Raw genomic sequence first — 18,363 nt, 5'->3', positions numbered from 1 at the left:
AGAACCAAATTTAAAAAATATCACTGCTATTGAGGGAATAAGTGAGTTTCGGCAAAAATTGAATTTCGTGCATTCACTTTATAGTGCTTAAAAGTTCACGCACAGGTTTTTGTTGTTGTTGTTTTTAAACAATTACTGGAGCCGAAATGGGCATAGGATGAAGAGAAATTTGAAAAAAACTGAAAGAAAAACAACATAACAGAATAATACAAAAGAAGACAGAAGTTATTCTTGTTTCAATCAATTTTCATTGTAACCATTAATTATTTTACATTTCAATGTTTTTTGAAGCACAATGGCGATTTATATAATCTTAAGTCATCAGTCGCTACCATTTCATAATATGACTCCCAGAAATTAAACACATATATATAACATTGGTACTCACATCTCTTTCAAAGACACCCAATCCTCTCAAATTAAAAAAGGAAAAAAAAGATCGATGGGAAAACTTATATTTTTCATTTTAAATAATATTATTATTATATATATATATATAAGTATACAATATCTCAATTTTAAGGTGCAAGATTCTATAAATAGTTTATTAGTGTTTCCCAATAGGAAGCTTTATTTATTATTGTAATAGTTCTTATCTGGAGTATAATGATTGGGTCTATATGCGTTCTATATGTATGGAGGCCAATACATTAATTGAGGTGGAATAATTACAAAACACAAAAGTTGGATTTCAACATTTTTCATTGACACTATGACAGAAAACTGGAGAAAAAGTCACGACCTGGACTGAAACCTACAATATTCTCACTGTGAGCACGAAGCACGACCTCATCAACACACGCAAACTCCTGAAAACAAGTCAACTTGAAGTATTCAAGTTGACTAAAGCACACGAAGTCACAAAACCTATTAAGAAAAGTTTTATCATCGTCATGTCTGACGACAGAACAAACAGATTAATTATATTAATTTCAACAACACCAAAAACAAAAGTCATCAAGGCACTTATACAGAGAAAAGAATCAAGCCGTTACACATGAGCAAGTTTAGGCGACGGTAGAAAGAAAAAAACTTACTTTTAACAGGAGAAAAATTGCAGATGTGCTCAGAAGTGGAGACTTTCAGTTCTTTTGATACGAGTTAAGCAATAGGAGGAGAGTTTTCTTTCATACATGTGTAGCGTTTAACATATATACCACTTCTCGGGAGTAATACTCAAAAGTATGTGATTGACATAGGAAGGATAACTTCAATGACTGAACACATTTTTTTTTCCAACCATTTGTATTGCCTGGTTCATCTTCTGTCGTATCTTTTTATATTTCAATACCATTTATCAAAGTCTTTTTTTTTCTTTTACAAAGCAAAAAAAAAAAAAAAAAAACAGATTTATGAACATTTTCCAATCTGAAACAGACAATAATTGATTGTGTGGTGCGTTAGTGTTGATTATGAGTGGAGATGAGGTTAATATCAGCAAAACTTAGGCTACATTCAAGAAAGGGAAAAAAAAATAAAATCTCTCACAAAATTCAACATGTCCAACACACAATGCCTGAGTATAAATCATGGGAAATATATTGCAAAAGCAAACAAATCATGAAAAACTGGAATTAATTCAACGTGAAGGTGTGTATAAATACACACGTGGTGATTTTATTCACAGGACTGCCTTTCAAACAGCGGAATAAGTCCGATAGCAGTTGATGAAGAGGCGAGTGTGACTCGACTCACCAACTATGACAAGGAGTGAGAGCTTATGTTCACAGGAAAGTGCAAATATTTACAATGGAAACATCAACGGTCGCAAGTCAGTGCAAACAGCAGATTTGGACAAAGAAACATGACGCAACAGCTCGTCCACAGGTTAAACGCACTCAGCTCATGTTTTCTAACAACATATCAAAACCTCCCGATGCAAGTAAAGTAACCCATTTAAAAAAAATAAATCATCTTCACACCACTCAAAATAACACTTTTATATACAGTTCCCTGCCAGTGGCTTCTGGTGGACATGCTCCCATTTTCACATGCAGTCACATTCATCCCATCTCAAGCCTCCTGAAGAGGTGAACTCATCCAATTTACAACAGGAGCAATTTCAGGCTACCCTTTTTTAAAAACAAAAAACAAAAAACAATTTAAAGGTCTCATACTATAGTTTTTCCACTAATTTTCAGAGGTGTCAGAGATACACCATTCTAAAAGTCCCTCTCCTGAGCTCTATCGGAGAACAGGTTGTTTCTGTCTCTGTACATGTCTGCTCCACTCCACTCCACCTTTTTATTTAGTGCAGTAGTGTACTTGTGACGTATTCTGTATTTCCCATATGTTGAGAGTTGGACTGATTTTTTTAAAATTGAGCTAAGTTGAGTTTTTCTAAAGTGAGATCTGGTAAACCTAGAGAAGATGTGGCTTTTGCCATGTGGGTTACGGTGGATTCATCACTACAAACGTCTTCTTTTTTTTCCAACCACACCAGTTTGAACCAGATTGAGAGGCTCCTGAAGATGAATGTTAAAAAAGTACGAGTGGTTTTTCATTATATACTGAATTTATTCAGTATATCAGTAATCTTTGTAGGTTTTTAACCTACCTGTAGACGGGTCAAACCAGAGGGAGTGGTTATTCCCCTCCCCACATGATGTCATTAAGGGAACATATCTGAATTGCCCGTTTGAGCACACGTTTGCTATAAAGTGGCACAAACAAGACGACAGCCTTTCTTTACTTCTTGAGCCTCATACACAGGCTATAGGGACACGTGTTACTGTTAGAAAACCACTCCAAAGTACATTTTTGTTTGATATGGGACCTTTAAAACAAAGACTATGCTTTGTTCCAATGCCGCCTGTTGCCCTCTGTCCCTTCCTGTCACTCTCTTAGTCAAGCTGCCGTTCAGTTGATCCAGGCGTATTCAAACAGGCCGTTCTTCTTCCACAGATCACACTGGGCGGGTGAGAAGTCCTTGACCACCTCCAGTTTGTCCGACAGGAGAGCGGTGGCTGCTGGGAATTCCTGCCACTCCGCATCCATTTTACCTACGAGACGGTAAGAAATGTTCAAACCCCCGGACGACACACACACCCGGACCACCGATTACTTCGGATCGGAAAGCGAAGCCAACACTAAATAAACAGCTAACGATTCCTCCCTTTCCCTGAATGTCTGCTATGACAACGAACACAAGGGTAGGTAAAAAAAAAAACTCCTCACCGGTTTTCGCGAAGCTGAGTAGGTTCCGTGTGAAGAGATCCCAGAAACCGCGGTCCTCGGGGGACAGCGGTTTATTCAGGACAGACTCCAGGCCCCCGAAGAACGTTACGACGTCCATGCAGTGGAAGGCGAAGCGGCTGGGGAACGTCAGCAGGTCGTTGGTGGCGTTGATCGGTCCTGATGGCGTGTACGTCACCACGTAGCGATAGACTGGACTGCTGAGGGTCGCTGGGGAGGAAACAGGAGGAGGAATACAACTTCGTTGTATCAATTTGTTTTTGTTTTTTTGTTGGTTTTTTTATTCTTACATAATTGTTTTATTTTTATCCTAATTTTTTTATATACCGTTTTCTTTCTTGCTCCTCATAAAAAGCAAACACAGCATCATGATAGCCATGTGATATAAAACTGGACATTACAGACGCAATATGATACGACACAGATGCAGTGTACCAACAAAAAACAAAAGTCCAGGTGATGCAAAATACCAAATGACCAAAAACCCTATTTTCCATTGCGACCAATTACTTGACCTTGAGCTTCATTTGTCAGTCTACAATTCTGCTGTGCCACAGTGTTTCACTTCAGATTGATGTTGGCTAAAGCCTGTTGCTTCTCGGGCCACATCATTTCTGAAAACTTTAACTCGCGGTTCCATTTCGACGCTGATGCTAATTTTATAGCAAAAATGTAACTTGCGTTAACAGATGTATGTCATATATCTTTCCTTGAATATCAAAAAACAGCATTATGTTTTGGAAATTAATTAGAAACATGTTCGTATTTGGTTGTATCAATTTGTAATTTCAAGTCTTTGCAGAGCAAAATTACATGTGGAGTTCCTCAAAGCTTTATCCTGGGCCCACGTCTTTTCTACTAGCATGCTACTGCGGGCTCAGGTTTTAGATAATAACTAAATGTGCTACTACAACTATGATAATCCAGATTAACATCACTTATTCATCTGAAGAACACGGCAGGGATTAAAGGACCGGCGTCTCAGCAACATTTAGAGAAAAAAATTCATGCATAGAATAGAATGCCTTATATAGTCACTATACCAGGTACAATGAGATTAAAAACAACTCCAGCAACAGTGTACAGAATATGTAAGAAACATATTAAGAAAAAAAAAAAGTGCAGAATATGTAAAAAACATAGTAAGGAAAACAGTGCAAGGAGGAGGGTGGGGGGTGTGAAGGAGGTAAGGTGCACAGTCCAGTCCTGAGAGCAATACAATATGTTGCGTGTAATTTACAGGAAATTAATATGATGCTGTATACAGATGTGTCACGAGTCAAAGGTGGAATGCACGGATCGGTCGTCTTCCTAAATCTATCAGACAAAACGCTGCTGCTGCTGCTCGAGTCGTAACAAACCAAGACAGTGGCCCACATGAATGCAGTTCTCAGGCCTTCAATTCAATTCAACTTTATTTATAAAGCACCAAATACAACACAGCTATTTCTCGCTTTCTCGCTTTCAACAAAGAGAAACCCAACCGCTGCAGGTTAGCTCTTATCTTTAATGGGTTTTCTTTGTTTTGAAATAGATCAATAATTTCATTTTTTTTTTTTTTTTTACTGCAATACATCTATACACCTTTCTCATTGCCTGTGCGAGCGGCACTTGCTCACCTGCTGCCCTCTGGGCCAGGTCGTGGAGTGGACAGGTGACCCTGATGTCAGAGATCATGGTGGTGTACGCCTTCTCCGGGCAGCGGTCGGTGGTGGGACAAGGATCGGAGGACGGGTACAAGCGCAGCGCCTCACTGGCGAGCGTCTCGTTGAAGGTTGAAAGCTTCTCTGTGGAGGACGGAGACACGCGTCGGGGATGAATGCGGGGGAAAGTCAGCGTGGAGGGCATCATCCTGTCATTGCAAGTTTACGGTAGATGACGCTCTGGAGTGACATCCGATTGTGCAGACCGGCTACACGGCTACAGTTATACAATTAAAACAGGTGCTATATAAAAATAAAATAAATAAAAGCGCATTTATTATCGTCCATATGAGGGAAAGACGGACTGAAATGCAATTACCTTCCAATACAGTTCACATTCATGTTATTTTTACGCAAAACAAGGTGCCGTTATTTATGAAAACAAATCTCAAAGCAGAAAGAGAAAGACATCTTGTGGATGTACTGCAAATATCATCCTTGACGCAACCCTCGGCAGCCCTACTGAGAACTCACGAGTCAGCATTTTGTGAAGTCACACCACTACCTCCTGTACATCAACTACTAATTGTTTTTTTTTTAGGGGGGGGGGGGGCAACGTGCACATCTGTCCTTCACATCTGCACGGCAGCCGTTACCTGTTACGAACCAGCGGTAGTCCCCCCAGGTCCACGTGGAGATGTTCTCAGCCGGAGGTCTGAGGAGGGAAACGGAAGTGAGACGAGCGTCTGTCGGCCTCGACAAAAACAAAACAAAACACCTGAACCCGGACGCCTCCTCACCCGAAGTCCGCCTCCTGCCACGTCGACCCGACGAGGAACGGCACGTCGCTATGATTCAACTTCTTCTCCCACACCTCGAAGGGCGGCGCTTCCAGGACGTAGCCGTCCACCGCCACCATCGGGCCGACGAAGAGGCCTCGAGTGGGAAGGTCCATTAGATCCTCTTGCCCCCACGCAGGGTACTCTCGCCACGGGATGGCCTGGGAACACGACACACATTCCCGCTTTTGTTGACTTTTTTTTTTTTTTTTTTTACAGCCATCATAAGCAACAGCCTGAAATATTTACCGTGACATTTAAACCAGATGCGCGATGCATGATTGATAACTGCAGCACTTATTATTCAGCGTCTCAGTCACAAATGTGGAGTTAAAGCTTCTTAAAAGTTGTTTTTTCCTTTTTTTTTCTCTGTCCGACATTCCCGAGACCACGTTCCTGCATTTAAGTGCAGAACCAATGTGTTCCAGACATTTAATTTCTTTACTTTAATAACTTTCACTGTGAAATTACACATTTTTACCTGAGTTACATTTTTTTTTTTACCATCAAAATGAATAAGATAGCGGCTTTAAATTTGATTAAAATGTTTTTTACTGACAGAAGACGAGCCACAACATTAGTATTTTATGAAATTGTCAAATATTTCAGAAGATTAACTGCTGTGATGAAACGAATGACGTGACTTTTTGGTCCCTACCTGCAGGATCCGAGGGACGGAGAGCCGTCGGAGGCAGGCGGCGTCTTCGCAGCCCGTCTTATTCAGAAACACCTTGTTGACGGCCTCCACTTCCTCCAGCGGCGCCTTGTAGACGTACGAGCCGCTCAGGTCCGCTGCCGCGTGGAAGAGGCCTTTGGCCAGCGGCGAGGTCATCAGGGTCCACACGGACGTGCCGCCTTCGCCACGCCGAGCAGGGGACATGTGAGAGGAGCAGCTTTAAACCGGTGTGTCAGGTTAGCGATAGTCCTGCTGGAAACTACCGCTGGGAAAGAACTGATTCCTTCATTAAAAAGAAAAAAAAGATTCCTGCAGAAAATCATCTGCAGAATTACTATGGAAGATGAGATCAAACATCTTTACATCTTTAAATTTATTTATTTGTTCATGTTATTTCATGCCATTTCACTATATATATATATATATATATAATTTACTTTTATTCTCAGGCTTTTAACACCGCGTGAGTCGTGTGTCTTTTATTTATTTTATATTTCTATTTATTCTTTTAAATTGTTTTATCCTTATTTGTAGTTTTTTAATGTGTTTGTAGTTTTTAATCTGTCTTTACCTTTATTTTATGGTTTTATACTTATTTAGTGTTGGACTGTTTAGTTTAGTTTTTACGTGCAGTCTCATGTGCAGCACTTTGGAAACGCTTTGTTGTTAAAATGTGCTATACAAATAAAGTGGATTGGATTGGATTGAATTTGTCATCCATACATGAACAAAAGGGAACAGAGAGAAGATTTATCTTGTGTTATCTGTTCCTATTAGCACTTTTCAACAAAATCAAATCAATTCGATTCCCCATCGCCCCCCCGACTCCTCACCAGGTCACAAAACATAACAAAAACAGCATCATTTTTCTTACAGTTCAACAGTTAGTCAATCTTTTTTTTTTTTCAATTCTTTTCATAGTCTCTCAAAATTTTCTGTTTGTACATTTTCTTAAATTTGTAAACATTTAAACAACATTTAAATTCCACAGTTAAAGAGTGTTCCATTTGATGTGTGTATTGTTTTCTCCTAAGATTCTTCAAAAATACTTTAAGGAATATTATTTGTTCTTAAGGCACCTTGATATTTAATTGTATGGATGCTAATCAAGCAATATTTGTTTCTGTATTTCTACTGTGATGTTGTAATTTGCCTTGTTAAAGTAAAAAACTCAATAAATACATATTAAAAAAAAAAAAAAAAAAAAGGCCGTATACATTTTTTTACCAGACGACTTTTTGCCACGTTCCTCCTCCTCATTTCAATGGTCTTTGATTTATTTTGCGTTTTGAGTCAAGTGCATCTTTTTTTTTTTTTTTTTTAAGTTTGTTGCCTCTTTGTCGTATTTTCTTTCCATATTTCTTTTATGATTTCAAGGGTTCATTGTGTCACGGCTGATTAGCCTTTCGGGATCCGCCGTCTCTGCCTCATAAAGTCTGTTTAGTTCCTCCTCTAATGTGCACAGCTCAAATACCAGAAGGCAACAACAACACCAAGCCGTGACGATGCCTTTAAGCTTTCTTTCGGGGGGGGTGATTATTGAGCACAGATAAAGCTAAACAAAACAAGAAGAGTCGGTTTGTGTGCGAGGGAGTCGTTTCACTGGATTCGTACCAGAGCTCTGTCCGAATATGGTGACTTTCCCAGGATCGCCTCCAAACACATGTATGTTCTTCTGCACCCACTTCAGAGCGGCGATCTGGTCCAGGAAGCCGTAGTTCCCTGAAGAAGAAGGAGGAGGAGGAGGAGGAGGAGGAGGAAGAGAAGGATTTATTAGTGACAACAGCCCGCTTTGATGTGTCCTTGTTTCCGTCGTCCCATTTTCTTTATCAGAAACAAAAGTGGCTGCTCTGCAGTGGCTCCTCTGGCAGCACGGAACTAAATTTAACTCGTCTCCAGCTGAGGGAGCGAGGAAATGGGGCAGAGAATTAGGAGTATTCATAATTAGAAAAAGTGCGAGGAGCGTGTGCGGGGGTGGTGGGGGGGTGGACTCGTCCATCCAGCCATCGCTCCTGCAATGTTTAAACATTCACTGGGTCATTACACATCAAGGTCACACGCGTCGGGCTTTGCATGATGCAACAGAAAATCAGACAAACATTCCAGGCAGGGCGCCGTTCATCCAGACGCCATTAACATTCATTAAAGCATTCGCGTCTTAATGGCAAAGGTATGGACGCTCTCACCAATCACTTCCACTGCCGGCGCAACGTAAACACCATAAATATCAAAAAGGTTCCCGCTTAAGTGGTAAACAGCCTGGCAGGAAATATCCAACGCCTCCACTCTGACGTCTCGCGGCGCGCTAATGAAACCTGGTAAAAGCTCTCAGTGCTGCTTGAGTTTCAAGGTCCCGGGATTAGTGGTTCTAAAAGTTGCTTCGTCGTAGCCGCGCTCGCGCATCACACAAATACTGCGGTATTTCACCTGTCAACAATACCTGCAACAACAACAACAAGCTGGCGTATACATCACCATAGCTGATGGGAGCGACACCTTTACTGCACAGCAGCGAAAACATTAGAATCCTGATGACAAACCACACACGCACACGCACACGCACACGCACGCACGCACTTCAACTCCTCATTGACGAGATTGTTCTGTTAATTATCAAAATTAAGTTGTTGTTTGCTTTTTGTTGTTGTTGTTGTTGTAATTGTTTTTCCTTCGTTTGTTTGTTTGATGTCCTTTTGTTATCATTGTTGTGATTACTTTGGTTTTTGCTCTGTTGTTGCTCAGGCTGGTTTAATCTCATGGCAGTTGGAAAATATTTAGATCACTGTGATTACTGTATTATTAAAAAGAAAAAAAAATGTATGTAGCACTAACAAGGGTATTGTATGTATCTCCCCACCAAGTCTTTCTCTCTCTCTTTCCTATCCTCTCCTCTCCTCTATCCTTTCACCCCAACTGGTCTGCAGAATTCCTCCACCTCTGAGTCTGGTTTCTACAAAGTTTCTCCCTGTTGGGGGAGTTTCTCCTCTCCACAGTCGCAAACACACCTGCTTGCTCATGTGGATATGTTGGGCTTTTCTATTCTCTCTATAAAAGCAAATTGGAATGACTAAAGTATTTAAAAATGTCTTTCTTTCAATTAAAAAAAACTAAACAATAGAATCCTGCTGTTTAAGCATGTAAATCCATCTGTTCCCCAGAAAACACTTGATTTTGCGATTGCAGACGGAATCGCAAGCAATATGGCTGCAACGCCACAATACCGACGACTGAAGCGTTTCCTCGCCGTCACTCATCTACATAAATAAGAATTCATGGGGAAAAAAAGTAACAAAACCTATAAAACACACGTGAAGATCGAACCGGGAAACATCACAGTGACATTAAAAACGGGTTTCCTGTAAGTCGAGGCCTCGGTAGTTGTTTTTTTTGTACCCGACGTGTTCCGTGGCGACCCCTCCCTCAGGACCTCCAGAGCCAGGAAGCCCAAGGCGCCGAGTCGGTAGTTGAAGCTGACGTAGACGGCCCCCGTGTCGGCGGCCAGCTTCTCGGTGGGCGAGTAGCCCGGCTCGCCGCCGCTCAGCACCTGCAGGGAGCCCCCGTGGATCCACACCAGGACGGGCAGCCGGGCGGCGGGCTGCAGCGTGGGCGTCCACACGTTGGCGAACAGGCAGTCCTCCTGGCCCGTCGCCCGGCCCGAGCTGGACAGCGGCCGCACCTGAGGGCACACGCTGCGGAAGCGGCCCGCGTCCTTGACCCCGCCCCTGCAGGTGGGGGGCGCCGGCGGGGCCCAGCGCAGGGCGCCAACTGGGGGGGCCGCATACGGGATGCCTTTGAAGGAGTACGCTCCATTTATCTACAGGGGGGGGACAAAGGATTTTATGCTCAGAACTTTGTTTTCACTCTCTTTTTTTTTCTCCATTGGTTTCTAATGATCTGACCAGACTTGCATCAAAGTTAGATTTTCAATTAATTTCATTGTTTTAATCCATTATACTTACATTTAATTGTTATGCTTTGAAACTGAATATGAACCATCTTTTACTTTCGATCCTAACACAGGTTTGGTTTTCATTAAAATGCATGCAGGCTCGCACGCGCTCGCACGCGCGCGCACGCACGCACGCACGCACGCACGCACGCACGCACACACGCACACACACACACACACACACACACACACACACACACACACACACACACACACACACACACACACACACACACACACACACACACACACACACACAGTATATCAGTGGCTATCACATTGTGAAACAATCCAAATAGAAATCTGGAATCAAACTATAAGTGTGGATCTTCCAGCTGAAATAAAACGTCCGTTGGGAGATATTTGTGTCCGAGGCTCTGCTTTGTTAGTGTTTCTGCCCGAGAAGCTCAAACATCTCTGCAGCGACTGCGGAGGAATGTTATATTGTTTATGTGAACTGCGTCTATGTGAACTGCGTCTATGGCGGAGGTCTGCAGCCCGTCGCTGTGGAGCCACAGGCAGCTTCCCTTTATTTGAGATCTGTAGTTTCACAATATTATTTGATGGATAAACATTTGAATTTGTTTGTTTAATAAATAATACTAGTAATAATAAAAACTATATATGGAAATATGAACGAGATCGTATAATGTCAAACAACAAAAAGGCAATGATTAAAGTACTTAAATGACTAAAACAGCTGCAATGGCTAAAAAGGCTAAAACATACATTTCATGTTTTCATGCAGCTTCGGTCAATTCAACTTGATGCAAAGTCTGAAAACACGTCCGTTTAAGTCTTAAAGGCTGCAGAACCCAGAACAAGTTCAAACTATAATAATAACTTCAGAGATTAAGGGGCACAGTCTCAGTTATTACCGTGATTTAATATCTAGTTATGTTCGCTTGCATGTCACAGGGTCCATGGAATTCCCTTCTTGGATTCACGTTACTGTTAGTTTCATTTTAAAATAATGACGTTATATTCTGAGCTTTAAGAGCAGCCATTCTCAAACGTAATGCCACTTTAAAATAAATCATAAAAAGATAATAAAATCTGCGGGGGGGACTCAGACGACTCCCGAAATTTCAAACCTGATTGAAATGTGAGACCAATATTAATTTCCCGGAAACATTTGTTTTAGAATCAGTATAATTTAATAGGAACGCAGGTTAATGGCTGTAAAGTGCATTTTAATTCAACACCCCGATTACCAAACGATCAACCTGCATATCTTTCAACATCAAACAGGAAGTGGCAGAAGTCCAGAGAACGTCCACACGAGCTCCTCCACATTTAGGCCCCATTTACACGACAACCTTTCAAATGAAAACGCATCGTTTTTGAGGTTTTGTTTCAGGAGAGTTTTGTGTTTTCACGGCTACGGCAGAAACTCTAACAATGGCGAGTTCACGGACTTTAGACAGATGGACTGGGAGTCACCGCCGCTGTGGAGGCCGCCATTGTTGTTGAAATTTTTTTTCCCCATCTGCTCGCATTGAACAATAATTTCTATTACTTCGATTTTGTTTGGTTGGGTTTTTCTCATGTATTACTTCTGTTATGTTCCATATTCATTTCTTCTCCCGTATTACGACTGCTATGTTTATTATTATTTAATTTTTCCCTCTTTTTTCTTTCTTTTCTTCTCCAGTTGCATTAAAAAAAAAAATTTAATATATTTTTTGTATCACTGGTGTCTGGGGTAACCGCACGGGTTTTTAAGGGATAGGCTAAAATAAGCCTTGGCTTCAGCCTATACCCATTTCGGTTGAAGGTATATTGTGGTGCACTTATACTGAAACTGAAACTGTAACTGAAATAAACCATTCATTCATTCATTCATTCATTGACTGCAACGAGACTCACGCGTCTCCCCCGGAAGTCTCCGCAGTCCGTCGCCACCTGGACGAGTTCGGGCGGCAGCGTCTGGGCCACGTAGCCCAGGTAGGTGGCCAGGACGAGCAGCGCGACCACGGCCAGGCAGATGAGGGCGATGCAGCGTCGGGACAGCACCATGATGGGGCTGATGTACTGCCGGTGGCGGACGTACTGCACCTCCTCCTCGCCCTCCTCCTGGACCAGGTAGCGGTACTCCGTCCTCTCCGGGACCTCGAAGGCGTCGTCGTTCATCTTCAGGCTGGAACAGAGGAGTTAAAAAAAAAAAAAACTAATTTTAGTTCAGTTGTCCTGGACCATCTGTGGGCAAAACCCGGAAACTAATGGTAATAATGAAGCTTGTTTTTGTCCTTTGTTGTGGCGCAAAGTGTACGTTTAAAAAAACTAAACAACTACAAATAAATGTTGCTACAATTTCAACATAAAGACGATTTTATGATAATTTCAGGTGCAGAATACAGTGAAATCCTCTCCTATAACTACTGCATTTTAGTTTGCAATAACAAGATGGCTTTAATTATATTGAGTTATTTTTTTTAGAACTTTATTACACAAAAGGGGGAAAATACAAACAGTGCAAACAAACATCAAACAAAATACAAAAACAATTTATCAGATGGTACTCACACATAATATTGTTTAATGTTAATCTCTGTAGTATGAACTTAAACACTGAAACTATAACAGATACAAATAAGGATTACATTCTTTAATTTTAAAAGAATAGTATAATTAAGAAATAAAAATGCGGACGAGGGAAACAGAGGGATTCATTCTTCTTCTTGGAATAGTTCTTTAAATAACTCAATAGTTTTATTGCTTTTGTTGGTGTTTCAATGTGTGTTTTAAATTCAATATAGAACTTAAGAAAATTTGGGTTTGCATTTGCGAATGTAAATTTTTCCAGTTGGAATCATTAAATTAACTATGAATTCTACGTATTTATTTTTGTAATAATAATATGCAATTACACTTTTACAATCAATTTGAACATGAGTGTTAGTTTTACATGGTATACAAGTCTCAATTTCAGTTCATAAGGTAGTTGAATAAGAACAGAAAAAAAAAATTACTTCATGATTAATTTTCGCTGTTACAAGAAGTTAACTTTTTTTTTTCAATTTCTATAAATTTGGATAAGTATACATTTGTTATATATATATATATATATATATATATGTTGTGCAAGGCCGGTTTTGGCCCCACGGGCCTCATGTTTGACACCCCTGCTCTGGAGCAACCGGATTAGAACCGACAGCTCAGGAACACGTCCCTCAGTCGCTCTCTTCAGATTCAGAGAATCAAAGTGTCTCGACTTCCATCGCTGTTCCAGACAATACTTGTGTTTACGTCTCGAGCGGCTCAGAGCTTCACTCTTCTTGTGTTCAGAATTGACGGGAAAAACCAAGGCAGGTTGTTCGGGTGAAGATGGAGCCAGACGGGAAGTTGCAACACAAAAGGCGTCTGGCGCTTTTAATTGCCTTCAGAACTCCCGACGTCACGTCAGACGGAATCGTCGAAATAAACAAAGACTAAGCAACAGTTTAAAAAAAATCAAACTTAGAGCTAGAGGTTGCTGATTGTTCAAGCGGCTTGTTAACGGCATGATGATGCCTCCGCCATGCCCGACGGCAGACACACGATCTACAGAAAAACTGTGATGAAATCCAGACTGCCTCTTATGGCCTTTTCTAGATTTTCCAACATTTTTTGGTTCCTACTGAAATCAACAGAATTATACAAGTCTCGTGGTTTTTCTCTAACTTCTACCTTAAAAATCTAGATTAGAAGTTGAGCTCCATGCGGGCCCCCCCACAACAGTTCCATTCACATCCAGAGGACAAACCACACACACACACACACACACACACACACACACACACACACACACACACACACACACACACACACACACACACACACACACACACACACACACACACACACACACACACACACACACACACACACACACACACACACACACACACACACACACACACTCTTCCACTCCTCATCATTGACGAGATTGTTCTGTTAATTATCAAGTTGTTGTTTGCTGTTTTTGTTGTTGTTTGTTTTTTTTGTTTAATTTTTTTTTGTTTCGTTCTGTTTTTCTTTCTCTGTTTTATGTCCTTTTATTTTTGCTTTTGTTATAATTGTTGTGATTATTTTGGTTTTTGCTCTGTTGCTGCTCAGGCTGGTTTAATCTCATGGCAGTTGGAAAATATTTAGATCACTGTGATTACTGTATTACTAAAAAGAAACAAAAATGTATGTAGCACTAACGAGGGTATTGTATGTATCTCCCCACCAAGTCTTTCTCTCTGTCTTTCCTCTCCTCTCCTCTATCCTTTCACCCCAACCGGTCCGCAGAATTCCTCCACCTCTGAGTCTGGTTTCTGCAAAGTTTCTCCCTGTTGGGGGAGTTTTTCCTTTCCACAGTCGCAAACACACCTGCTTGCTCATGTGGATATGTTGGGCTTTTCTATTTTCTCTATAAAAGTACATTGGAATGACTGTAATGTATTTAAAAATGTCTTTCTTTTTTTTTTATAAAAAAAAAAAAAAAGTTGAGCTCCTGCTTTGAGGTTGTAAAGTTGTAGAAGTGTCTCTCTCTTTTTTTGTGAGGACTGGGAGAAAGTGTCTCCGTCGTAACTATTTATGAAAAGCAGAGTTCAATGTTGTCATTAGACGCCTTTGGACAGCTGGGTAGATGTTAAACGTACAGAGGTCAGATAATGCATTTCCGTCGTGTTTCTTTCCTCGGCAGGCTGAAGCCAACGTCCAGGTCAGCTACAATAATAAGCAGTCTCTTCAGAGGATTTAATGTTACGTCAGACGGCCACAAACTACAATTCCAGTGGATTACTGTCTTCAGGAGGACATTCTAGGACGACAGTATCACGTCCCATGCATGCAAATTGCCACGTGTGCAGACTCAAATGAGAAACCTAAGCCATTTCTCTGCGTCTGTACTTTTCTCTTGTGTTTTTTTGTTGTTGTTGTTGTTGTTGTTTGGGGCGAATTTTGCATCTGTGTTTTGTATTCCTGCAGAAAGCCTCTCCTCCGGCGAGACAATGAGGACATCCTTGAAATGTGGAAGTGTTCACTGAACTTCAAGTTGTTGTTTGGCAGCCTGACAAGCAATCTGAATTGTGGGATGTTATTTCCAGAGGTGCTGAACTTTGCAAACACTTGTCACCGTCTCCTAGATTGTCCCAATTGGACAAAACTGTCAGGAGGGAAAAGAAACAAAAAAAACCTGGTGAAGCACCATTCATCAGCTTTTTTTTTGTTTTTGTTTGAAAGCTGCACAACTTTTCTTTTTCTGGTTGGAAAATCAGCATCAATTGATATTATTGATTTTTAAACAACATTTCAGTCTGCTTCTGGATTATAGTCTATGTGTGAGAGTGGGAATATGCTGAGAGAGGAACATCTCGTAAAATGTTGTCGTCGTTTATCAGTTTTCTTGTCTAACTTTGACATGTTTTGTAAGTTTCACTTCACTTCAGCTGCCCGAGCCAGGCCACAAGATGTGTTGACGTTTAAGCGGAGCACTTTAACCTATTTAAAGTGCCAATTACCTGGAGGCTTTTAGAACCTCCACCTTGCCTCGGCTCCATCAGCGGGCAAACATGAAACCTGCTCACATTGCCAGTCAACAGGAGGAACGCACACAGACAACAGGAATAAACAATAAACAAAACAGAAAATGGCTCCAACAAATACGAATAAAGGTGCACATACGATATATTCGCATCTTATTGTGCCCCTTGTGAAATTTCACAGGTTTAATTTGTTTTATTCCTAACTAATAATAATAAAAATAGTCAGACTCTTTAAGCAAGTAGTGGTTCAGATTGGGGGCTGGGCAATATATCGAGATCTTTTTTCAATTTTCCGTGTTGCAGCTTGTTGGCAACTTTGACGCAGAATTGTGTTTGTGGTAAAACGTTATTGTTAAAACAATTTGGAGTTTATATCATATTTAGCCATTTTGAGAAAAAAGATCTGAAAGTTCGGCCATTTTTCCCAGCCCGAGTAAAGATACTTAGAAAAAGCCTCTTGAATGAATTCTTTTATTAAATATACTGTGCAGGCCTACAGTCAGCTGGGATCAGCTACCCTGAGTTTATTGTATACACAAAGGTTCTTATTATGCAGGTGGTGAAACAGTGTCCTAAACACATGCGTTGACGCACACACACACAACTATTGTAACTGTAAAAAATGTTTTATTACTGCAGCTACACCAGCAATAGCATTACTATTAATATTAATAATAATAATAATATTCAATATCAATGGCCCTCATAATGATTCTCCTTGAAACCTCCTGGTGAACATGACAAAATACTCTGAATTCTATCTAAAACTCTTTTCTGGAAGGTCTTTTCTTTTTAAAAAATCAAACAGGAAGTCTTGGTATTCGATCATTATTTATATATCTTCACTTTAAGGGAATTACAAAACTGACGAATTTTTCCAAGATTTTCTGATGAAACCGTGTGTAAGCAGCCAAAAATACACAAGATGTTATTTTAAAAGGGGGCCTGAAAAAAGGCAAATTTTTACTTTATCTTTTACACAGAAATGGGAAATTACTGGACTACAAATGGGATTTGTAACAAAAAAAAATAAAAAAATATATATATATATATATATACTGTATATGTGTGTGTTTGTATACTGTATTACAATCATGATTGAGAGAACGTGCTGCAAAGTAAATAATGTCAATAAACAAATATGGGGAATATGGACATTTGATTATGTATGTATGTGTGTATAAATCTCGGCGTAAACAGCTTCAATATAACAGAAAGTCGGGCAAAAATAAAACTAACATTATCTAACTAAATGCAGCTCACGTGTACACAAATGTCCTTATCGTTACTATCATTATTTAGTCTTGTTTTAAACAGGTTGCTGGTTAAAGCAAAAGTCAACATGCTGGAGGACGGTTACAGTCTCAGAAGAAAACTGGTTTGACGTATGATCATTATTATTCTTTTTAAAGTAGAAAACGTTGATTTAAAAAAAATAACTGTCCATCTAAATCATGAATCGACATCTCCCTGCATAACTATTTTTGCATTACAACACAAATGGGTAGAATAGTAAAGTAAATATGTTTGTATAAAGAGAAAACACGAAGTTAGAGGGTGATCCGTTGACTTTCTGCCAGTTTCCTGCTCCAGCTACGTTTTGTTTCCTCGCCGTCAAACTTCCCCTCATTGTCTGTTTCCAGTTGCACTTTGCAAAAAAAAAGCTGCAGAAGAAACCAAAACGACGGATAAACGACTCACCGTTCCCGTTAAAACTCCCAAACCGAGCAGGAATAAATCAAAATCTCCGCGCAGTGAGAAAAGTGGACGCGCTCCCGAGTGTCCCAAACTTTGTTTACATGCGCTTCACGTCATTGCGTCACTTCCGCTTAAGGGGCCGGAGGTCTTAAAAATAACGAGATAGACAAAACGATATATACGCCTCAATCTCTGTCAATTCCTTCGTTTTTTGTTTTTTTTTTCTACTTTGACGGTGACGATGGAATACCTTCAGATGTTGCTGTTCCTCAATTTGACCACAAGGGGGTGAGATTGAGATGTTTTCAGGTCTATTTCAGATATTTGTTCACGACAACCGGAAGTAGCATCTCAAGAGGATAACTCACATCCGGTTTTAAACGCGGAAGTGTGAAAGAGAGTCTATTGCAGGGGTGTCAAACTCATTTTAGTTGAGGGGCCACGTCCAACCTAGTCTGACCTCTGGAGGGCCGAACAAGTCAAACAGAACATATTAAACTGCAGATACGGACAAATGCAAAGTCTTTCCTTCTTTTGATTCTTTTGTAACTGCAATGATTTGCCAGTCTATTCTGAAATATACATATTAAAGGAAATCAGATATTATTATATTTGCAAAAAAAAAACCCTTAGTCACCTGTATCTGGATATCGTATTTGGGATTAAAACAATTTGTCATCATCTGGAAATTGTTTTGAGTTGACGTGTCTAAAGTTTCATTTCACATAAGTTGGACTCATTGTTTTATTGTGAAAGGTGTTGCGTTATTTGTATATTTGAATATTATGATGTCCAGCTCCTGCAGCTGAAGTGATTCAATGACATGACATGTATGAAATCAAAATAAAAA

At 40.3% G+C, this 18,363-nt stretch overlaps 1 protein-coding gene across 1 annotated transcript; it reads right to left on the bottom strand.

Moving 5' to 3' along the window:
• Positions 1–866: 866 nt before the first annotated feature.
• Positions 867–17,634, bottom strand: LOC308133610 (para-nitrobenzyl esterase). The gene is made up of 10 exons (XM_080501068.1): positions 17,517–17,634; positions 12,172–12,442; positions 9,747–10,167; positions 7,968–8,075; positions 6,336–6,532; positions 5,639–5,838; positions 5,495–5,553; positions 4,815–4,982; positions 3,178–3,405; positions 867–3,002 (listed from the first exon to the last, which is right to left on the bottom strand). The coding sequence occupies exons 2-10, from the start codon at positions 12,433–12,435 to the stop codon at positions 2,860–2,862; spliced, it is 1,788 nt and encodes a 595-aa protein (XP_080357194.1). The 5' UTR covers positions 12,436–12,442; positions 17,517–17,634; the 3' UTR covers positions 867–2,859.
• Between the last annotated feature and the right edge of the window lie 729 nt (positions 17,635–18,363).

Source organism: Blennius ocellaris, assembly GCF_963422515.1.
Source record: "Blennius ocellaris genome assembly, chromosome: 1".
NCBI lineage: Eukaryota > Metazoa > Chordata > Actinopteri > Blenniiformes > Blenniidae > Blennius > Blennius ocellaris.
The sequence above is the reverse complement of the archived record's forward strand: the minus strand, read 5'-3'. Positions and strand labels throughout refer to the sequence as shown.